General features: G+C 35.6%; 1 protein-coding gene across 4 annotated transcripts in view; it reads left to right on the forward strand.

Annotated features, from left to right (window-relative positions):
- The window catches only part of CNBD1 (cyclic nucleotide binding domain containing 1), a 622857-nt gene that overhangs the window by 516041 nt on the left and 81005 nt on the right, over positions 1–25811 (forward strand). The window contains exon 11 of one of the 4 annotated variants that reach the window (XM_063817255.1): positions 3712–3951. The exons of the other annotated variants lie outside the window; for them this stretch is intronic. Coding sequence (XP_063673325.1) covers positions 3712–3719 — 8 coding nt within the window. The 3' untranslated portion in view covers positions 3720–3951. Of the gene's footprint in view, positions 1–3711; positions 3952–25811 lie in introns of those variants that run through there. 4 annotated transcript variants of the gene reach the window in all.

Raw genomic sequence — 25811 nt, forward strand, 5'->3', positions numbered from 1 at the left:
TGAAGCAATTGTGAATGGGAGTTCACTCATGATTTGGCTCTCTGTTTGTCTGTTGCTGGTGTATAAGAATGCTTGTGATTTTTGTACATTGATCTTGTATCCTGAGACTTTCTGAAGCTGCTTATCAGCTTAAGGAGATTTTGGGCTGAGACAGTGGGGTTTTCTCGATATACAATCATGTCGTCTGCAAACAGGGACAATTTGACTTCCTCTTTTCCTAATTGAATACCCTTTATTTCCTTCTCCTGCCTAATTGCCCTAGCCAGAACTTCCAACACTATGTTGAATAGGAGTGATGAGAGAGGGCATCCCTGTCTTGTGCAAGTCCTGAGTGACCTACAAAGAGACTTAGACTCCCACACATTAATAATGGGAGACTTTAACACCCCACTGTCAACATTAGACAGATCAACGAGACAGAAAGTCAACAAGGATACCCAGGAATTGAACTCAGCTCTGCACCACGCGGACCTAGTAGACATCTACAGAACTCTCCACCCCAAATCAACAGAATATACATTTTTTTCAGCACCACACCACACCTATTCCAAAATTGACCACATACTTGGAAGTAAAGCTCTCCTCAGAAAATGTAAAAGAACAGAAATTATAACAAACTATCTCTTGTTTGTTAAATTTTTAAAAAATCCATGAGAAATAGATCTTGATGACTAGAGAACTGCATTCATTTTTGATGAAAAAATAAAAGGGAAAACATTAGTAAATAATGTAATGGTCATAAAAGTGCAAATTAAATTAATGATGAAACATTATTGCACTGTCAGAATACCAGCAAATTTTTTTAAGAAATACGTTTATAATATTTGTAAAACTACATTGAATGAATCTGATTGTTTTCTATATAAAAAATGAAATAATTTTCTAAAAAATGGAATAAGGAAGTTGAAGTAGAATTATAGAAACACAGGTATAATACATTATCTAGAGCTCAGTAGCAAATCCTAAGCGAAATTCTGAGTAAAAGGAAAATACATGAAAAATACTTAAATGTGACCAAATGATTTACCAGAAACCAGTTAGAAACATTTACCAAGTGGTAAAATCTAGATTAGGACAAAAATTTCAGACATCATCCACTGGTACCACTTGGGAGGTTTTAGATAATGCAAGACAATAATATAAACTAGTAAGGATAAACTTAGACAAAGGAACCAATTATCTGTGTTTGCTTATTATAATTACATACACAAACAAGAGTATTTATATAATCACCAGCTAAAAGATTAATATAATTTAATAATTTGTGCTAATATTTTAATATTAAAATGTCAAATGTCAAGATAGAAATGCAAAATGTAATAGCTTCTCTAGCTAAATAGTATACAGTTAGAAATGGACATGATAATAGTTAAAAATAAGAGCGTTCTTGGCACCCTTGTTGAATATCAGTTGATCATATATACATGGATTTATTTCTGTATTTTATATTGTGTTCTATTACTCTGTATGATTGTCTTTATGCAATACCATACTGTTTTGATTACTGTAGCTTTGTAAGGTATTTTGAAAGCAGGTGGTGTGATGTCTCCAACTTCATCCTTCTTTCTCCAGATTGATTTGATTATGTAATTTTTTATGGTTCCATATGAAATAAAAAATTGTTTTGTCTATTTCTGAAAAAAAGCACCATTAGGATTTTAATAGAAGTTTTATTGAATCTGTAGGTCTCATTGGGTAATAGGGACATTTTAACAATATTGTCTTCCAATCTGTGAACGTGAGATGTCTTTTCATTTGTTTGTGTTCTTTAATTTCTTTAATTGGTGTTTTGTAGTTTTCAGTAAACAAGTCTTTTACCTCCTTAGCTAAGTTTATTCTAAGTATTTTATTGTTTTTTTAGGACTGTTGTAAATGGGGTTGTTTTACTAATTTAATCTCTACAAAAATAGCATTGGAAAATTGGATATCCACATTCGAGAATAAAATTGGACCCTTACCTTGCACCGTACTTAATAATCAACTAAAAATGGATTAAAGACATAAATGCAAGAATTGTAACTGTAAAACTCTTAGAAGAATACATAGGTAAAAATATTTTCACATTTGTCTTGGCAATGACTTCATGGATGTGACACCAAAAGCACAGGCAACAAAAACAAACCAGTGAGACCACATCAATCTAGAAAACGTTTGCACAGCAAAGGAACCAATCACCAGTGCAAAGGCAACCTATAGAATGGGAGAAAATATTTGCAAACCGTGCAACTGATAAAGGATTAATCTCCAAAATATATAAGACAATATTCCATTTCAATAGCTAAAAATAATAACTCAATTTAAAAATAGGATAAAGACTTGAATATCCATTTCTCTAAAAAAGACATACAAATGGCCAACACGTGTATTTTTAAAATGTCCAATGCCACTAACAGGAAAATGCAAATCAAAACCACAATGAAATATTACCTCATACCTAGTAGCATTGCTTATATTTAAAAACACAAAATAGAAGTGTTGACAAGGATGTGGAGAAATTGGACTTTTTGCACTCTGTTGATGGGAGCACAAAATGATGTAGCCACTGTGGAAAACAGTATGGAAGTCCCTTAAACAATTAACAGTAGACCATATGATCTAGCAGGCCCAGTTCTAGATATTTTCTAAAGGAATTTAAATTGGGATCTCAAAGAGATATTAGCAGTACCGTGTTAATTGCAGCGTTATGCATAATAGCTAATATGTGGGAAATCTATTGACAGATAAATGAATTAAAAATATGTACATAAAATGGAACGCTATTCAGCCTTAAAAAGGAAATTCTGCAATATGTAATAGGAGAGATGAGCCTTGAGGACATTATGCTACATGAAATAAGCCTGTCACAGAATCCCCAAACCTGACCACTCATACGAGGTATCTAAAATCGTCAAATTTATAGAATTAAAAAGTGGAATGGTGGTTATGAGGGGTTGAGGCATGGGAAATGGGAACCTACTAATCCATGGGCATAAAGTTTCAGTTACACAAGATGAATAAGTTCTATGGATCTGCTGTACAACATTCTACCTATAGTCAACAATATTGTATTGTACACTTAAAAATTTGTGTTGAGGGTATATCTCATGTTAAGTGTTCTTACCATGATAATATAACATTTTAAAAAATAAATAGAAGAGTGACTCAACCACAGAGAGCCAGTCTATATTTAAAAACTATAAAAATGTTATTAAATAATATAAAACAAATATAGACATATAATTTATCATTTGATGAACAAAATGTCACCTTTTCCAAAATGTTCATGGAATTTAATATAGCTCTGTTCAGCATTTTGGCATTTCCTATGGAATTCCAGCTAACTGATTAGATAAAAAATAGGTAAGATGATTTTGCATTCATATGAAACAATGACTGCCAACAATTTAGAGAAAATAATTATCAATTTAAAATATCAGCAAGAAATATAATATTACTACAAAAAACATAATTTGATTAGAAGAGAGGATCAAATCACTCCATATAATTATAGGATTTTCCTTGTGGACAAATGATCACTCTCAAATGTCATTAGAGGGGGTGTAAAGTGTTACATTGTTTCTAGAATAAGCTCTGACAGTATTATTTTTTTCTTTTAAAGCATAACCCCTCTGACTCCGCAATGTAATTTTAGGGTTCTATTCTGTAGGAAAATAATTATCAAAAATGAGTATTTATTATGTAACTTCTTGTTTGTTTGTTTGCCTTTTGCAGTGGCCTAGATCTAGAAACAACCTCACTGAACATTAATTAAGAAAGTATTGACTAAATAATGGAATAATTGCATTCTGGAATACTATCAAACTACCAGCAATGAATTTGTTCTATTGTGACTACATATCCTGGATTCCCCAGGAAAGTCCCACTTTAGAATTGCCTTTCAAACACAGTTTTTATTAGCAGTCTTTCTTGGTTTGGATACTAAAATAAATATAGTTATCATTGCTTGATTTACCTCTGTTGATATGAAGGTTTTCTTTCAAGTGTTTCGGTATACATATAAAGTAGTTGTAAACAAAAAATTAAAAGTTATATGTAAATGTTTATATGACCATGCACAAAAGGGTGGAAACATACTCCTCAAGTTGTCATTTTTGATTGTCAGGGTTTGGATTGAGGACCACATGTGCCTTTTGGGATTAAAAAATAATCTATAAAGCATATGTAAAAGGCAAAAAGATATTGAATAGCTGTCTTGGTTCCAAATTTATTTGAGAACTTCAAAGACCTTGTGCTTTTTTCATCTTTTAAAAATATTCCATTTTGTAATAAAGTCATTTCCTTGATGTGATTATATTATGGAGAATATCAGTTAATTTAAAAAATAACAATAGAAATGCTACTAATTTCAGAAGTTATTACACATGCTTCATATTGTAATATAGTTTCAGTTTATCTTTTCATCAGACCCATGACCTTATACCTGGTGCCATGCCCATTTGATAGTCCTTAGTAAGGGGGAAAACCATACATTTATTCAATACCTACCATGTGTCTGATACAATATTAGGTGCTCTAAAAATGTCTGTTATTATTTTAGAGATAAAGAACTAAGGCTTTATGCAGTTTATTTTTTCTATCATTCCCACATGGAGGAAATATAGAGTCAATGTTAAAACTGAAGTCTGTCTGCCTTCCAGTCATTTCCACTGTAACATACTGCTGCCCATGCATTTACATTTCAGTTATTTTTAATTCTTACACTATTAACGTGTTTCTTTCTACTAGCATTGAAAGCTTTACACCACAGGAATTGTTTTCATTGGAGTGGCAATTCTCAAGTAAAAAATTAACCTGTGTTTAGAATTATGTCACCTTTCTCCACACTGCCAAATGCGCAAGAAACTATACATAGCACCAAGTTGTATTAACTTTGTTTTAAGGAAACACAACCTAAGGTTAGAAAAGATAAATGACTTGTCCAGCGGCATGTTCCACATCATGTAGAGTTAAAAATAGAATTGTGAACAAGTTAAATCCTTTTCGGCTTTTCAGTTTAGAATGCTATTTATAAGATGTCAGTGATCATCTGATTTTAGATCATGGCTATCTAAATTTTATTGTTTGCCAGGACTGGTAATGATTACAAGACATTAGTATTTTTGACTTGTTGAAAATAAGATTTTAAAAAGGCTCATTCAATTAAGAATGAGTTATGTTAGTCTGCCTTAAAAATCATTTGGCTTGTCCTTTATAGTGAACATACTGATTGAATAATATAAAATATTGAACATAAAAGGACAAGAAAAGTTTTAATTATGTGTTATTTGCATGCACCATTATCTAATGGACCCCTGCTAAATTTGGCTATTTTATCTGTAGCCATTAGATATTTTTAAGATATATGCTTCATCTTTCAGCAGACATTTATTGAATATTCCATATGTGACAGGCACTCTTCTAAGAACTGAGAATAAAATACTGAACATAACCAAATTCTTGTTTTCATGAAACTTACATTATATTGGGAGAAGATCATACTTAGAAAATATATATAATATTATATGGTACATATTATACCTCAGGCAGTGGTAAGTGCTCTGAAGAAAAAGCAGATCAGAAATTAAAGTTGATGGAGAAATGATATTTTAAATGAGGGGATCAAGGTGGATCTCAGTGTGAATGTTGATTCTGTATTTCCTCCATGTAGGAATGATAGAAAAATTAAACTGCATAAAGTCTTAGTTCTTTAACTCTGAAAGACTAACAAACACTTTTAGAGCACCTAACATTGTGTCAGACACATGGTAGGTATTAAATAAATGTACGTTTTTTTCCACTTACTAAGGACTATCAAATGGGCATGGCTCCAGGTATAAGATCATGGGTCCAATAATATGACATTATACCTGAGACCTGAAGGAAGTGAAAGGTCAGTAAGACAGAACAATATAGGTAGAGTGAACAAAGAGAGTATAATGTTATCTGAGGTGGATCATGCATGGGATGACTGATGATAAGTTAGGTGTAGTTGAAATGAGTGAGTGAAAGGGGACATTGTAAAAGATGGAATCAGAGTAATAGCAGGGGAAAAGTAAATGTGAGACCATAGAACCTTGGTAAGGACTTTAGATTTAATTCTGAATGAAACAGAAAGGCATGAGATGATGAGATGATCTGACTTAAGTTTTCAAATAATCACTTGGGTTCTATATGCAAAATAGATTTGGGGGACAAGGACTGAAGTGAGATCATTTGGGAGGGCATTAAAAAGTCCATGTAAAAGATAATGATGGGGGTGGAGCCAAGATGCCCAAATAGGATCAGCTCCAGTCTACAGCTCCCAGCATGAGTGACGCAGAAGATGGGTGATTTCTGCATTTCCAACTGAGCTACCGGGTTCATCTCACTGGGGAGTGTTGGACGGTGGGTGCAGGACAGTGGGTGCAGCACACCGAGTGTGCGCCAAAACAGGGCAAGGCATCGCCTCACCCGGGAAGGGCAAGGAGTCAGGGAATTCCCTTTCCTAGTCAAAGAAAGGGTGACAGATGGCACCTGGAAAATTGGGTCACTCCCACCCTAATACTGTGCTTTTCCAACAGTCTTAGCAAACGGCACACCAGGAGATTATATCCTGCACCTGTCTCGGAGGGTCCTACGCCCACGGAGCCTCGCTCATTGCTAGCACAGCAGTCTGAGATCAAACTGCAAGGCAGCAGTGAGGCTGGGGGAGGGGCGCCCACCGTTGCTGAGGCTTGAGTAGGTAAACAAAGCGGCTGGGAAGCTGGAACTGGGTAGGGCCCACTGCAGCACAAGGAGGCCTACCTGCCTCTGTAGACTCCACCTCTGGGGGCAGGGCATAGCCAATCAAAAGGCAGCAGAAAACTCTGCAGACTTAAATGTCCCTGTCTGACAGCTTTGAAGAGAGTAGTGGTTCTCCCAGCATGCAGCTGGAGATCTGAGAACGGACAGACTGCCTCCTCAAGTGGGTCCCTGACCCCCGAGTAGCCTAACTGGGAGGCACCACCCAGTAGGGACAGACTGACACCTCACATGGCCGGGTACTCCTCTGAGACAAAATTTCCAGAGGAACAATCAGGCAGCAACAGTTGCTGTTCACCAATATCCGCTGTTCTGCAGCCTCCACTGCTGATACCCAGGCAAACATGGTCTGGAGTGGACCTCCAGCAAACTCCAACAGACCTGCAGCTGAGGGTCCTGACTGTTAGAAGGAAAACTAACAGAAAAGACATCCACACCAAAACCCCATCTGTACATCACCATCATCAAAGACCAAAAGTAGATAAAACCACAAAGATGGGGAAAAAACAGGGCAGAAAAACAGGAAACTCTAAAAATCAGAGCACCTCTCCTCCTCCAAAGGAATGCAGCTCCTCACCAGCAACGGAACAAAGCTGGAATGAGAATGACTTTTGCGAGTTGAGAGAAGGTTTCAAACGATCAAACTACTCCGAGCTAAAGCAGGAAGTTCGAACCCATGGCAAAGAAGTTAAAAACCTTGAAAAAAAAATTAGATGAATGGCTAACTAGAATAACCAATGCAGAGAAGTCCTTAAAGGACCTGATGGAGCTGAAAACCATGGCACGAGAACTATGTGACGAATACACAAGCCTCAGTAGCCAATTCGATCAACTGGAAGAAAGGGTATCAGTGATTGAAGATCAAATGAATGAAATGAAGTGAGAAGAGAAATTTAGAGAAAAAAGAATAAAAAGAAATGAACAAAGCCTCCAAGAAATATGGGACTATGTGAAAAGAACAAATCTACATCTGATTGCTGTACCTGAAAGTGATGGGGAGAATAGAACCAAGTTGGAAAAAACTCTGCAGGATATTAACCAGGAGAATTTCCCCAATCTAGCAAGGCAGGCCAACATTCAAATTCAGGAAATACAGAGAACGCCACAAAGATACTCCTCAAGAAGAGCAACTCCAAGACACATAATTGTCAGATTCACCAAAGTTGAAATGAAGGAAAAAATATTCAGGGCAGCTACAGAGAAAGGTCGGGTTACCCACAAAGGGAAGCCCATCAGACTAACAGCTGATCTCTCAGCAGAAACTCTGCAAGCCAGAAGAGAGTGAGGGCCAATATTCAACATTCTTAAGAAAAGAATTTTCAACCCAGAATTTTATATCCAGCCAAACTAAGCTTCATAAGTGAAGGAGAAATAAAATACTTTACAGAGAAGCAAATGCTGAGAGATTTTGTCACCACCAGGCCTGCCCTAAAAGAGCTGCTGAAGGAAGCACTAACATGGAAAGGAACAACCGGTACCAGCCACTGCAAAAACATGCCAAATTGTAAAGACTATCGAGGTTAGGAAGAAACTGCATCAACTAATGAGCAAAATAACCAGCTAACAGCATAATGACAGGATCAAATTCACACATAAGAATATTAACCTTAAATCTAAATGGGCTAAACACTCCAATTAAAAGACACAGACTGGCAAATTGGATAAAAAGTCAAGACCTATCAGTGTGCTGTATTCGCAAAACCCATCTCATGTGCCGAGACACACATAGGCTCAAAATAAAGGGATGGAGGAAGATCTACCAAGCAAATGGAAAACAAAAAAAGGCAGGGGTTGCAATTCTAGTCTCTGATAAAACAGACTTTAAACCAACAAACATCAAAAGAGACAAAGAAGGCCATTACATAATGGTAAAGGGATCTATTCAACGAGAAGAGCTAACTATCCTAAACATATATGCACCCAATAGAGGAGCACCCAGATTCATAAAGCAAGTCCTTAGAGACCAACAAAGATACTTAGACTCCGACACAATAATAATGGGAGACTTTAACACCCCACTGTCAACATTAGACAGATCAATGAGACAGAAAGTTAACAAGGATATCCAGGAACTCAACTCAACTCTGCACCAAGAGGACCTAATAGACATCTACAGAACTCTCCACCCGAAATCAGCAGAATATACATTCTTTTCAGCACCACACCACACCTATTCCAAAATTGACCACATACATGGAAGTAAAGCACTCCTCAGCAAGTGTAAAAGAATAGAAATTATAACAAACTGTCTCTCAGACCACAGTGCAATCAAACTAGAACTCAAAGACGCTCAACTACATGGAAACTGAACAACCTGCTCCTGAATGACTACTGGATACATAACGAAATGAAGGCAGAAATAAAGATTGTTCTTTGAAACAAATGAGAACAAAGACACAACACACCAGAATCTCTGGGACATATTCAAAACTGTGTAGAGGGAAATTTATAGCACTAAATGCCCACAAGAGAAACAAGGAAAAATCTAAAATTGACACCCTAACATCACAATTAAAAGAACTAGAGAAGCAAGAGCAAACGCATTCAAAAGGTAGCAGAAGGCAAGAAATAACATAGATCAGAGCAGAACTGAAGGAAATAGAGACACAAAAAACCCTTCAAAAAATCAATGAATCCAGGAGATGGTTTTTTGAAAAGATCAACGAAATTGACCCCTAGAAAGAATAATAAAGAAGAAAAGAGAGAAGAATCAAATAGACGCAATAAAAAATGATAAAGGGGATATCACCACCGATCCCACAGGAATACAAACTACCATCAGAGAATACTATAAACACCTCTATGCAAATAAACTAGAAAATCTAGAAGAAATGGATAAATTCCTCGACACGTACACACTCCCAAGACTAAACCAGGAAGAAGTTGAATCTCTGAATAGACCAATAACAGGCTCTGAAATTGAGGCAACAATTAATAGCTTACCAACCAAAAAAAGTCCACGGCCAGATGAATTCACAGCCGAATTCTACCAGAGGTACAAGGAGGAGCTGGTACCATTCCTTCTGAAACTATTCCAATCAATAGAAAAAGAAGGAATCCTCCCTAACTCATTTTATGAGGCCTACGTTATCCTGATACCAAAGCCGGCAGAGACACAACAAAAAAGGAGAATTTTAGACCAATATCCCTGATTAACATCGATGCAAAAATCCTCAATAAAATACTGGCAAACCGAATCCAGCAGCACATCAAAAAGCTTATCCAACATGATCAAGTGGGCTTCATCCCTGTGATGCAAGGCTGGTTCAACATAGGCAAATCAATAAATGTAATCCAGCATATAAACAGAACCAACGACAAAAACCACATGATTATCTCAATAGATGCAGAAAAGGCCTTTGACAAAATTCAACAGCCCTTGATGCTAAAATCTCTCAATAAATTAGGTATTGATGGGACATATCTCAAAATAATAAGAGCTATCTATGACAAACCCACAGCCAATATCATCCTGAATGGGCAAAAACTGGAAGCATTCCCTTTGAAAACTGGCAGAAGACAGGGATGCCCTCTGTCACCATTCCTATTCAACATAGTGTTGGAAGTTCTGGCCAGGGCAATCAGGCAGGAGAAGGAAATAAAGGGTATTCAATTAGGCAAAGAGGAAGTCAAATTGTCCCTGTTTGCAGATGACATGATTGTATATCTAGAAAACCAGGAAGTCAAATTGTCCCTGTTTGCAGATGACATGATTGTATATCTAGAAAACCCCATTGTCTCAGCCCAAAATCTCCTTAAGCTGATAGGCAACTTCAGGAAAGTGTCAGGATATAAAATCAATGTGCAAAAATCACAAGCATTCTTATACACCAATCACAGACAAACAGAGAGCCAAATCATGAGTGAACTCCCATTCACAATTGCTTCAAAGAGAATAAAATACCCAGGAATCCAACTACAAGGGACATGAATTACCTCTTCAAGGAGAACTACAAACCACTGCTCAATGAAATAAAAGAGGATACAAACAAATGGAAGAACATTCCATGCTCATGGGTAGGAAGAATCAATATCATGAAAATGGCCATACTGCCCAAGGTAATTTATAGATTCAATGCCATCCCCATCAAGATACCAATGACTTTCTTCACAGAATTGGAAAAAAACTACTTTAAAGTTCATATGGAACCAAAAAGGAGCCCGCATTGCCCAGTCAATCCTAAGCCAAAAGAACAAAACTGGAGGCATCACACTACCTGACTTCAAACTATACTACAAGGCTACAGTAACCAAAACAGCATGGTACTGGTACCAAAACAGAGATATAGACCAATGTAACAGAACAGAGCCCTCAGAAATAATGCCACATATCTACAACAATCTGATCTTTGACAAACCTGAGAAAAACAAGCAATGGGGAAAGGATTTCCTATTTAATAAATGGTGCTGGGAAAACTGGCTAGCCATATGTAGAAAGCTGAAACTGGATCCCTTCCTTACACCTTATACAAAAATTAATTCAAGACGGATTAAAGACTTAAATGTTAGACCTAAAACCATAAAAACCCTGGAAGAAAACCTAGGCAATACCATTCAGGACATAGGCATGGGCAAGGACTTCATGTCTAAAATACCAAAAGCAATGGCAACAAAAGCCAAAATTGACAAATGAGATCTAAGTAAACTAAAGAGCTTCTGCACAGCAAAAGAAACTACCATCAGAGTAAACAAGCAACCTACGGTATGGGAAAAATTTTTGCAATCTACTCATCTGACAAAGGGCTAATATCCAGAATCTACAATGAACTCAAACAAATTTACAAGAAAAAAAAACCCATCAAAAAGTGGCCAAAGGATATGAACAGACACTTCTCAAAAGAAGATATTTATGCAGCCAAAAGACACATGAAAAAATGCTCATCATCACTGGCCATCAGAAAAATGCAAATCAAAACCATAGCGCGATATCATCTCATACCAGTTAGAATGGCTATCATTAAAAAGTCAGGAAACAACAGGTGCTGGAGAGGATGTGGAGAAATACGAACACTTTTGCACTGTTGGTGGGACTATAAACTAGTTCAACCATTGTGGAAGTGAGTGTGGCGATTCCTCAGGGATCTAGAACTAGAAATACCATTTGACTCAGCCATCCCATTACTGGGTTTATACCCGAAGGCTTATAAAACATGCTGCTATAAAGACACATGCACACATATGTTTATTGTGGCACTATTCACAATAGCAAAGACTTGGTACCAACCCAAATGTCCAACAATGATAGACTGGATTAAGAAAATGTGGCACATATACACTATGTAATACTATGCAGCCATAAAAAAAGGATGAGTTCATATCCTTTGTAGGGACATGGATGAAGCTGGAAACCATCATTCTCAGCAAACTATCACAAGGACAAAAAACCAAACACTGCATGTTCTCACTCATAGGTGGGAATTCAACAATGAGAACCCATGGACACAGGAAGGGGAACATCACACACCGGGGCCTGTTGTGGAGTGGGGGAAGGGGGGAGGGATAGCATTAGGATATATACCTAATGTTAAATGAAGAGTTCATTGGTGCAGCACAACAACATGGCACATGTATACATATGTGACAAACCTGCACGTTGTGCACATGTACCCTAAAACTTAAAGTATAATAAAAAAAAGAAATTTCAAATAAAAAAAAGATAACGATTGCAGATACCCCAAATTGACGCACAGATTAAATGCAGTCCGTATCAAAACCCCAGCTTGATTATTTTCAGAAAGCCACAGGCTAATCCTAAAATTCGTATGGAAACACAAGAGTTTCAAAGTTGCCAGAACAATCCTGAAAGAGAACAAAGCGGACAGACCTACACCTCCCAATTTCAAAACTGACTACAAAGTGTATGGGTATTGGCAAAAGAGTAGACATATGTAACAATGGAATATAATTGAATGTCCAGAAATAAAACCTTATTTTTATGGCTAGTTGATTTTTTTTGACAGGTTGCTGAGATAATTCAATAGGGGAAGAATAATCTTTTCAACAAATGATGCTGGGATAGTGGGATAATAGAAGACTGAAGTTGGATCCACACTTTGCACAAAAATTAATTCTAAGTGGGTCATAGAGATCATAGACTTAATTGTAAGAACTAAAACTGTACAACTCTTAGAAGAAAATTTAGAAGTAAATCTTTGTGACCTTGGGTAAAGCGAACCCTTTTCAGACACAAAAGCCCAACCAAAAAATGAAACAAAATAAAGTATTTTGGCCTTCATAAAAATCAAAAACTTTTGTGCTGCAAATGACACTATCAAGAAAGTGATGCGAATCCACAGAATATGAGAAAATTGCAGATAAGTTCTATGACAAGGACTTTATACCCAGCATATAAAAAGAACCACAACAGTGTAATTAAAAATTAATGAAGGGCAGGAATAGGCCTTTCTCCAAAGAAGAATGGCTGATAAGCACAGAAAAAGGTACTCACTATCACTAGTTATTAGGGAGATGAAAATCAGAACAGCAGTGAGATAAGATTTCATACCTACTATGGTGAAAAAATATAAAATATAGACAATAACAAGTGTTGTCAAAGATGTGAAAAAATTCGTGCTCTCATACATAGCTTGCGGAAATGTGAAGGGGTACAGTCACTTTGCAAACAACATGGCAGTTTCTCCACAAGTTCAACATATATTTACTATATTACTGAGCATTTCTACTTCTAGGTCTATATCCAAGAGAAATGAAAACATATGTACATGCAAAATCTTGTACATGAATTAAAGTTTGAACAGCATTATTCATAATAGCCAAAAGGCAGAAACAACTAAAAAGTTCATTAACCGATGAAGGGATAAATTAAAATGTCATATGCATATTCTGGAATATTCAGCAATAAGAAGGAATGAAGTCCTGATACATGAAATAATCTAGATGAACCTTGAAAACTTTTTGCTAAGTGAAAGAAGTTAGAAACAAAAAATTACATATTGTATGATTTCATTTATATGAAATGCACAGAATAGGCAAATCTGTAGCAGAAAGTCGATTAGTTGTTGCTAGGCATGAGGAAGAGGGTGGAGAGGAATGAAGAGTGGCCACTAAATCATATGTGTTTCTTTTGGGGGTGACAAAAACATTCCAAATTAGATTCCAGTGATGATTGCCCAACTCTGTGAATATAATGAAAAACAATAAATTGTTCACTTCCAAATGGGTAAACTGTGTTGTACGTGACTTATATCCCAATAAAGCAGTTAATATTTTTTCTAAGAGATGATGATGTCTGGGACTAGCTTGGGAATATTGAAGGTGATGGGGAGTCTTATTCTAGATGCGTCAGGGTAAACAATGACATGGCTAGCATTTAACTAGTTTTTATTTATAAAAAGAGAATTTCAAGTGGTTCTACGTAACATTTTGAAGATTTATTTAGAGGTTTTCGATGTTAGGACTGTGTGATGACTCCTAAGGCTTAGGACAGAGGAATTATAAATATGAGGATGTCATTTACTGGAATCTAAAAGATTGAAAGTAGAGTAATGTTGTGACTGGAATCAAGAGATTATTTTTAGGCATGTTAGCTCTGCAGAGACTAGAATATTACCAAGTGGATGTTCCAGTGAGCAGGGAGGCAACAGTCCCCTATTTAGGAGAAAGCGAGAGAAATAATTTACTCTGACTGGACTCAAGCATAGGTCATACTGTGACTAGGTAATGTTTCTTGCTCTTTTGATAATATTCTCCCTCCAGAAACAGTCCATCTGTGCTGCCAATTAGATAAGATGTGACCAAGTCATCTTAATTCCTTACTAAAGAAATAAAGATCAGGATTTGAAAGTAGACATATGCACTAAATTATTATTAGTCATTGCATTTTATTCAACATGAGTTCACTTTTTTTTACAAAGCATCTACTCTGTAATCAGGAGTAGGCTTTGGGAATTGCAAAATAACTATAAACCATGGTTTCTTCCCCCCAAAGACATTATGGTTTGGACAGAATAATAGTCTGTCTTGTGAAAAACAAAAGTCAGTGACAACCAAATGATAGAAATATAAAAGTACAAAGAGATGAATGTAGTATGTGCAATAGACTAGTGAAAGTTAAATGCCAAGATGAGTGGTTAAAATCTTAAGAACTATGCCTGAGAAGAGGGAGAGAAAACCACCCTGAACAGGCACAGTCAGAGAATGTTTATGAAATGAGACTTCTTCTAGGCTTCAAAACAGAGCAGATTTGGATACATTAATGGAAGAGAGACAGGTAATCAAAACTGGAGAAAACAAATGTGAATGTTAGTGAAAAGATCGAATTACACATTGGCTATTTAGAAAATAGTGAATAAAAAAAACACTATCCAAAGGCCAGTGTCCCAGGAGCACAATATGTAATGCACTTACTTGAGTAAATGACCAGTCTGAATGGAGAAGAGAGTCCAATCAACTTCTAGTTTAAAAATAAAATAATAGTAACAATAATTTAAAAGGTACATGCTTATTTCTGTGGACACGATCACAGGCTATATTTTGCCGTTTGTTGATAGGGCGTAACAATCACCCACATAGAATATTTTATGAGCATGTTACACTATGGACTATTTAAAATCAGAATTGCCTTAAAGCATTACAACCTGCTTAGTGAAATAAAATAAGAAGACTCCTAACAATACAAAGCATTGCTAAATATCAAGTAATTGGCTTCAGTTCTTATCATAATGCATGCACAGGTGAGGGGACTGGGGAATAAAAAGAGGCAGAATAGTTCAACTTGACATATATTCAGGTCTATCTGCAATTTAAATTCAGAAATTTGAATCCCAGACACGAACCAACTTATCCTGACACTTTTCTATTTTTATCTTGTTTGTCACCATTTGCATTCTCCCCTTATTCTTTCTGTCTGTCTTCCTCAAATACACCACACACAACCCTGCCCCCACATAAAAGAATAAGTGGTGAGAAAGGTTAGCACAATTATTCCTGTTCTTTTATCTGCTTTTAACTGTATAGTCAATGCCATGGTGATAAACATCTACCCTTCTTCATAGATGCGTGTTTTGTTTTCAGAATAGTTAAGATTGTAAAATACCTGTTTTATTTTTCTAGTTAGAGAGCACCTATCCATACATAAAAAGAAAATGTAAACTCTTAATTATTTTTTAACAAATTGTTTTAAGTTTAAGATAATTAAACTCATCTGTTTGGTTAAGTTTTATAAATGTTTAAATTTTATGGCTTTTTCTGCTGGTTTTTAAAAGAAAATGAGTATTTTACACTATTTTTTACTCTGGACAAAGAAAAGTCTCTGTTACTACCAAAATAAAGCAAAGCAAGGTGAGACATTATTACCATTAAGTAAAGTCACTAACCCACCAAATTAAGTAATTGAATTAAAGTAAAACGATAGTGTTTTAACGTTGTATCCCCACTTTGCCTGCTAAGCATAGATTGACAGCTCAAAAGCACTTTGCTTAATTTTTTTTTACTCAAAATACAATAACATAAAGTTAAATATATGCTTTGAACTAGGCAAATATGACTATAGAGTCCTTTTAACATGATAATAAGTAATATTAGGTGAGCATCATTCTACTCTCTACTTTCATTAGTACAACTTTTGCGTTATGTATTTTAAAGTTGCAAAAACAAGTAATCATAGATGAATTGAAATGTTATGAGGATACATAGCTTCCTGTATGCTTGTGATATTGTCATAGTATATATTTTTTGCCAGTAGTGAAAATAATGTTCTTGCTGCTACTCTGGATTTTAGAACACAAGTTATGGAGAAGAGGGAAGGGAACAATATTTGAGGAATATAGCATATGTTGTATAATATATTGAAGTGTTCATTTAAGAAACATGTATTCATTTTCTAATATGTGCCAAGTAATGTGAAAATGCTACAATAAAGGTTTTAAAAAGTAGTTCTGAGTATAATAGAAGTATAAAACTATTAAAAGTATTGTTATCTTTAAAACAGTGGTACTAAACCTTTGTGTTAACTCTTCTGAGAATATTATGAAGGCTAATAATCATTCTCTCTAAAAGCAGTAGAGGGGGTGGTATCACAGGCATAAGAACACAGTATTTCCCATGCATTTTAGAAGTTCATAGAGGTTAATGCAACACAGATGATATGGTATGGCTGTATCCCCGCCCAAATCTCATCTTGAATTGCAGTTCCCCTAATCCCCACGTATCATGGGAGGGACCTGGTGAGATATAATTGAATCATGGGGGTGGTTACCTGGATTCATACTGTCAGCGTTATAGTGAGTGAGTTCTCACAGGATCTGATGGTTTTATAAGGGGCTTTTCCCCTCCTTCGCTCAGCACCTCTCCTTACTGCCACCATGTGAAGAAGGACATGTTTACTTCCCCTTCCGCCATAATTGTAAGTCTCCTGAGGCCTCCCATCCCTGAAGAACTGTGAGTCAATTAAACCTCATTCTTTTATAAATTACTCAGGCTTGGGTATGTCTTTATGAGCACAGTGAGAAATGACTAATACAACAGATAAAGATACCACTGTCTAATGAATGACTATGTATAGAAGAGGAAATATTTGAGGAGCTTTGAATATAGCCCTTTAATGTGTTTTCCTCAATCTCATTCCTTCCTTAGGACCATTGTGACTTATGAGATACTACAATCTTCTTCAGTTCTTTGCAGGTGTTTGTCTATAGTTTCATATAACAATCTATGCAGTTATAGCAATTAACTTTTTCCCAAACACCTTATCATTTGTTATTTAGGAATACAGAATTTCCATTAAATTATTCTGACTTGAAATGTTACCTCCTGTCACTGAAATGTACATGCCTAACTTAGAATCAGCTGCTTTTGCTGGTGGTGCCTTAAATATGTGTTATTTATAGTACTATGTATGCCTGTGTTTCTTACTTCATTGTTAAGTCTTCCGTGGCATAGATATTTACCAGGAATGAGAAGAATTGACTTTTATATTTGTATTTAAATATCATTTTAATTTACATTTTCTTATGACTGTTGAATATTTCTTATATATTTATTTGATATTTTCATTTCCAGTTCTGCTGTAACCTATTATAGCTCTTATCTGTTTTCATTGATTTGTCCCTTTTTAATCAATTCATATTAATTTTATCATATCAGTAGTATTAAAAGTTTTCCTTTTACATATATTGGAAATAATTTCTTCAGTCCATCTATTGTCTCTTTTGTAATATTTTCAAATACCACCCTCTTGCTTAAAGTATTTAGATCTATCATTCCCCTTCCCTCTTTGTGACTTCTTGGTTTTCTTTCTAATGTGTTATAGTTTGTTTTCTTTTTCTTTTTTTTTCAAGTAGTTCTTTAAATCATCTGGAACTTCTTTTCATATAATTCATGGATTAATCCCTCCTTCAACGAATCACGTATAACTAATTTCCCAAATATTATGTATTTTAAAATCTATTATTTAACCTTTGGTTTTAGATGCAAGCTTTTAAAATATAATTTTTGGTCTATCTCTAGACTCTTGATTATTTGACTGTTGCTCATTTTACAGTACCAGCTTTGTATTTGTTAGAGCCACTCTTGCCTTATTTTTTTATTTTGCATATATTTTGGGTTATTCTTATGCACTATTTCTTTCAGAGCTGCCAATTTTATTTACACTGGAATTAGGCAAGTGATAATAATATTTATACTATTAGGAGAAAGGAACAGCCTCCCATGACTAGAAATGTTTGTATCACTTGTTCAGAATACCTACTTTCCTAGTTAGTGTGCTTCATCCATCATCTTGACCCAGTCCTGTAATAAGGCAATATTGATAAACCAAATTATCATTTGTTTTGTAAGAGTGAAATCAGTGCAAGACATGATATTCAAGCACATTTTGCCTAAGTGCTGGGAAATGTTGATGAAATATAACTTTGCCACAAAACTAAATTTACCTCTACTAATGGCAGATAGTTCATGACAAGAGACAGACATTATATCTTTCTTGAAGAGTGCTAGAAATGTAGTCAAATATATATATTTTTAATTCACAGTATTCAGAATTCAGGTAGATTATCTTCCTTTTAGTGCAACATAAAATAACCACATATATGCAATTGTGGTCATGGCTTTAATTTTGCTGTTATCACAAACTGATGATTAAGTTATTATCATCTGATATAGTCTGGCTCTTTGTTCCCACTCAAATCTCATTTTGTAGCACCCATAATTCCCTTGTGTTGTGGGAGGGACACGGTGGTTGATGACTGAATCATGGGGGCAGGTCTTTCCCATGTTGTTCTCATGATAGTGAATGGGTCTCACAAGATCTGATGTTTCAAAAACGAGAGTTTCTCTGCACAAGCTCTCTCTTTGCCTGCTGCCAATCACGTAAGATGTGACTTGCTCCTCCTTGCCTTCTGCCATGATTATGAGGCCTCCCCAGCCATGTGGAACTGTAAGTCCAATAAACCTCTTTCATTTGTAAATTGCTCAGTCTCGGGTATATCTTTATCAGTGAAAATGGACTAATACATCATCAATTTTCTCTAAGTTTTTAGATATCAGCATCTTTATAATATGGCCTGGATTATACCTGTGTTATCAGCAAACACCTTTTTGCAAGGGTTCTCATGTTATATTAATGGATTTGAAATATTTTCTTATTTTCTTATAAATCTATTTTCTGGAGATATCTAAGCATTCATGTATAGATTTTGGTAAGCTTTAAAAATTAGACAGTTTTCCATTTCTAGTACCGTCCAATTTTATTCCTATTTGTTGCCAAATACAGGGCCCTCTTTTTCAGAGAAAATGGACTTCCAGAGAAAATAGAAATTCTGTAGTTCTACATGAGCCTATTTGTGGACCAGTTTGTTGATATGTACCAAAAAATGTAATAAACATTTGCGGTGTGTGCCTGTTTGAGTGGCATATGTTTAACCTGCATAAAAATATACATTCTGGTGATCCCTCTCATTTTTTCCAAATGCTTTTCAGCATATTTTCACTCTCAGTTGCTTACATTTCCATAAAACCGTGGATTGCTTTACATAATCCTTCTTTTTAAAAAACCTGATTCATTCTCCTTTTATTATATTCCATGCATGCCTTTCATCACCGCAAGTCTCAGGGAGGCCTATATGGTTGGATATAATTCCTCTGTCTTAGAAGTTTAAATTCACCATGCCTCCCATGCTCAGTACATTAGGAAGTAAACATATTTTGCCTTAAGGCTTCTACGTGCCATTTTTAAAGTTTCTCCTATGACTTATTGGGCTTTAACTCTATTGTTAATATTCTTTTCAGAATATTTACTGACCAAGACAGGCAGTAAATCTAAAACCACTATCAGACCCACCTATTCTCCTGTGAAGAAAATTATCCCCTTAGTGGGATATTTTTTCTACTTGTCAGAGAGATTGTTCTTCACTGCTTAATTCTTTATTTGAATCAAGAAGATCCCCTCCCTACCCCACGCAACTCCTAGAGATTAAAGATGCAAAAAGAAAACTACTTATTTCATTTATTGATTTCATTATAATGGAACAGTATATTTCTGTTTTATTTTCATGTCTTAATTTCAGTTACTCTACCAGTTTAACCTGAGATGATTCAATAGCTGATGGTTATTTTTGTTACTATTGATTTGTTTCTTTTATGTTTAAATATGAAACATGGTACTCAATAAGTAAGAATTTTAAAACAGCTGCCAAATATGTGCTTGTCCTGAGGATACCCAGCCATGGCAGCATTAGCCTTGGGGCACTGTGCATGTGCACAATAGGAATGATTTAGGGTCACTAGGACCTTTCCTGAGTCTTTTCTCTGTTCTCCCCAACACCACCCACCTCTTCATTTGTGAACATTATGAAGGAAATCACTTAATTGGAGGTAAACTTGTCTGAAATAAATCAATACAATTTTAAGAGCTTTGCCTCTGGAATGAGACTGCTAGATTTCAAATCCTGGGCCAGCACTTACAGTCTGAGTTATCCTGGATAATTTATGAACCTAATATAAAGCCCCTAATGCCAAAAGTTCGATCAAATGAGAGCAGGAGTGTTGTTCAAAATATTTAACCCTTGGTAAAGCCTAAGCTCTGATCCATTCTAAGGAGTGCTTTTCAGAACAGGATCCTAAGGCATCCCTGACCAGTGAACCATCGTGTATTTAGCAGTGGGGCATTATGGGATCTGGAGCAGCTTAGGTGCTGGTAGGATAGTTATGGTGCTTGGACAGTGATTATTTAACTCAACTGGTGAAAAAGTATTTCAATGTTTTAACTGGTACAGCTGAACTAGAGTAACCCAGAACCATCACTGAAATTAATTATTTACATCAGATCTTTCCCAGGCACATTTTTTTTTTCCTAAGGAGAAGGAAGAGCAATGACATCAGAAAATGATAAAAGGCAGGACATAACCAAGACCACTGGAAAGGGAAACAAGAATTGGAACCCCCCAAATACATGTTGTCTAATTCACAGATAATCAGTGGTCACGGCACCAGCAATATCACATTCCATAGGTTCTTCCAGGGGCAAGATCCTTCTTGAGCCTCACCTTTTGTTCCTCTCTGAGCGACTCCCGAGGATTCTCATAGATTTTGTGAACTACCAATTATCCATCTGCTAAAATCCTTTTCTACCTAAGTTAACTAGATTTATGGTTGGTGCAAAGGTAATTGCATTTTTGCCATTACTTTTAATGGCAATTACTTTTGCACCAAACTAATAATTTCTCTGATTTACAACTGAGAAGATTATTTAAAAATCTGGTACCAGGACTGGATTGCTGGAATTGATACACCTTAATGTGTAGAATTGAATTCCTGAAAGACTACCATTCTTGTGTAGAAAACTGAAAAGAAAAAATCAATATTTGGTTAAATTATGACATTCTACATTTGAAATAAGAGCACTATCTTAAGGAACTTGTTAGAAAAATGTCAGCATGTGGCAGTGTGTTGATCAATTCTAATGGCCATCAATAAAATTTTTCAAGATAGACCCAAGTTCAGGACACAAGGAACTAACAAAAGGATGGTTTTAATAATAGATGCCATTTTTCCCTGTCATTGCTATCCAAATTGACTACAAGATTGATAATTTGACTTTTTGCATTGTGGAAAATAGTCTGTAATACAAATTTAAGATCTGATATTCTGGGGTGGAAAGACAGAAGAATTCTCAAAGGAAAAAAATTACTTATCCTCTGAGATAAGTAAAAGATAAATCTAAACTCTTAAACCTCTTGTGATACCTCTGATTAACATAGTGATTTCAACTTTGGCTGCTTATTGCTTTCTAAAGAATAATATGCTTTGTTGCCAGCCCCTGAAATTCTTATTTAATTAATTTATCTCAGAAAGTGGATTAGACATTGTTTCTTAAAAACATCTCTAGGTAATTTTTGAGAAATGATTCCTGTTGAAGTCTTTGGGATTGAGGCTAAAGGACAGAATCATATTCCAAGTTTTAATTTATCTCAGTTTAAAGCCATCATTTTGTGAACTAGAGAGTGATTAGTGTACAAAAGCTTGCAGTGAGGCAACAAAAATTCCTACACTCCAAAGCTACATATAAATATAATCTTTGGATATGTTTTCTAGCCAACCAAATAAACCCAAAGCAAATATATTGGAAACCTATTGAGGTTTTTAAGATAACCACATTGAAATCAATAAATCTAAATCTCACAGATGAGAACCTGAGATATTTAATTCCTAAGGCAATCCCCAATTCCCTAAATTTACATCAAAATCAAAGAGATTGCTAATGCCTTGATTCCTTCAGAAGGGGAAAGTGTCAATGCCCCTCCTAGATATGGCCACAAAGGAAAATGGACAAAAGTTAACCACAGATGCTAGAAGCTTGGGCTGCTCTATTGGGTGACCAAGGAATGCCCTTCAGTGCTGAGAGAGACTTTTCACTGTGCCTTGGGATCCAATAGGATATGTGTTCTGTGCTAATGAATATTATGCATTGTTTCTCTTTCTTGTTTTTTTATGTTATTTTTTGTTGTTGTTGACCTTTTTACCAATGATGCATATTTCAGTTAGAGGTTGCTGGGCCATGAGAATCTGCATCCATGCTTAACAGAAATGTCAAAACAATATCTACCTAACCTTTAAGCTACGTGCAAATCTCAATTAGTTTTATTTGGTAAGATGTTAATGATTTTCGTAGTAGCATGGATTTTTTTAAAAAATTTAAACAAGTAAAGCTTTACATAAATATTGAGTTCCTGATATCAATTATGCTTTTCCACATTAAGGAACACCAATATCATTTGATAATTAAACACAGAATAACAGGTAGGCCTGAATGATATAAGGGCCCTCTCTTCCTTGTGCACAATTGGCTTAGGAGAGGACATGTGACCTAATTCTGACTAAATAATTTCAAGGAAGGTGTATTAGTTCATTTTCATACTGTTATGAAGAAATATCCAAGACCTGGTAATCCATAAAGAAAAAGAAGTATAAAGTACTTACAGTTCTACATAGCCAGGAGACCTCACAATCATGGTGGAAGGTGAAGGAGGAATGAAGGCACATCTTACATGGTGGCAGGCAAGAGAGCAAGTGCAGGGGAACAGCCTTTTATAAAACCATCAAATCTCATGAGATGTTTTCACTATCACGAGAATATCACAGGAAAAACCCGCCTCCATGATTCAATTACCTCCCACCGGGTCCCTCCCAAAACATGTGGAGATTATGGGAGCTATAAGTCAAGATGAGATTTGGGTGGGGACACAGTCAAACAATACCAGAAGGTTTTCACGAGCATTTCAGGAAGCATTCCTTTTCACTCTCACAAAAGAGCAGTAGTGAGCAATCAACTTAAGAAACTGCCCTGCCTCTGGATTAATGTACATCAATTAATTTCCATTTGAGGCATAAATATTAATAATTTGGGTTAGGCAGTTTGGGCTTGGTGTTTTTGAATAGGTTTTCTTTTAACTATAGCTGAGATGGACATAAGGACCGAGCATGAGCAAAGGCACAGAGGCAAAATATCAATTGTGTGGGAGTCCAAACTTTATTCATTGTTTCCTCTTACAGTGTCTGATACACATTGTATCATGGTGCATGAAACTGGAAAAGCTGGCCAGGGCCAAATCTCAGGGGATTTTTTATGCCATGTTAAGGAGTTGTAATCATCCAATTGGAAATCCAGTGCCATTAAAGTGTTTTAGGGAAGTGAAATGGAAAGACTGGTACTCAGATATATGTGGAGTAGAACAAAATGTGAAAATGAGAGCAGAAAATAGAATGGAAGCAAAGTCATCTAATGGAGACTATTGCAATAGTTAAATGTAGTTTGGGGAATAAATATTGAAGAATGGAGCTACTGCTGTACAAGCAGACAAGCATACTTAGTAATGTAATGTTTATATCATACAATTGTGTTCTCTCTCCAAGGAAAGTATTTATGTATTTTATCAAATTCAGTTAAGGAGGAATTCAAATTGACTAGCTAAATTGAATTTATTGCTTTCTTAATAAATGGCTTTTCAGGTTTCCTCATAAAGATGCTTTAAAATGGTGGAATTAGAAGCACCAACATAGAAAATAAAAAAAAAAATTGATTTAATTTTTTAAAACATCACTACAGCTGATGTTTTGTCAATGTGCCTTTCAAAAACATAGTTTGAGACCCATTATTAAACACTTCTGCTGGTGAGCAAGAGGTTGGGCTGTACATCTTGTTTGCATCAGCAGTTAGTTTCATCTATTTTGAAACACAGCATCAAGCACTATAGGGAATGGCAAGAGCATTCTCCTGAAATATACAGCACTTGTCATAGATAGGCTGAAAATGGAATATGGCCAATAGAGAGAAGAGTTACCTCCACTTATTACTTAGTTAGCCTTGTTTCAATTACCCTAGTTTCAATTTCCACGTGCTACTCCATCCCTTAACTATTTGTTCATTATCATCATAGAAGAATTAAGACAGTTTACGAACCAGATACATTTAGGTTTTCTTTGAGATTTTCTGAATGTTGCTTTACTTCTCTCACACTGGATTTTCTCATATATAAAATGTGGCTTAATCTGTATTTTATTCTTGCACAAGGTAGGCACTCATTAAAGGGAAGTAGCTTTTTTAAAAAAATTATCATTATTATTGTAATTATATTTACGACAACAGTTACTACTACTACCGAGAACTAGAGATCAGATATTTTCTAAGTAAATCAGTAAACAACTTGACCAAAATTTCTAGATGTGTTTTTTATATGCTTCAACACAAATCACTTGAGTTTTAGCAATTCTTTTGGATCCCTGGATGCATTTCACGTAAGGAAAAATTATGATCAGGGTACCAGACACAATCTATGAAAGCCACTCTCCCCCATGATGTGATTTACTTACAAATAGTGCTATCTGAACAGTAAATAACCATGATTTATTGGTAAGATGTTTCTTTTAGTTTACACTTCAGATGTCCAGATCAACTGAGAGCACTATTAGAGAGAGGTTTGCTGCATGCATCCTGTTGAGGAATCCAGCAGAGAACTATCTGATGAAAGGCCAGATTCAGGGAAGGTATTAGATCAAGAGAGAAGAAGGAGACAGCAGGGGAGAAACTCAGATGGAAGTTTTTATGTCAGCAAGTATAAGAGATCCAATGTGGGCAGTGGCAGGGGTAGGGAAGTGGGGATTTGTTCAAAAGTTGGAACAGCTTGTTTATGGCTCATGCAATATTGAATTAGTAGTTTTGTGATATCTAACAAACTGTAACAATTCCAAAAGTGATTGGTCATCACTTTTCATCATTGCCATGTTACCACAGTTGGTGCTTTGATACTTAAAAAAGAAATGGTTATGTACACTTAGGTGGCAATATCCTGACCTTTTTGTTATTCTTGACAAAATTGGGTACTGAGTTTCATTTCCTGAACTTTCCCTCCACTTTTCACAGAACAAGATTTATAGTGTTGAAATCATTTGCAAGGACTAGTTATTTTTCTTGCTGCAAATTCCTTGAATTAATTAATACAACTCACGCTGGTCAAATTAGTGCTAAATTTCTTGCATGTAGAAGTGGTTCTTTTTGTTCGTTTATGTCCTGTTTGGAAAAATGGATCTGTAGTACCCAC

The sequence above is a fragment of the Pan troglodytes genome, chromosome 7 (assembly GCF_028858775.2).
Source record: "Pan troglodytes isolate AG18354 chromosome 7, NHGRI_mPanTro3-v2.0_pri, whole genome shotgun sequence".
Classification (NCBI taxonomy): domain Eukaryota; kingdom Metazoa; phylum Chordata; class Mammalia; order Primates; family Hominidae; genus Pan; species Pan troglodytes.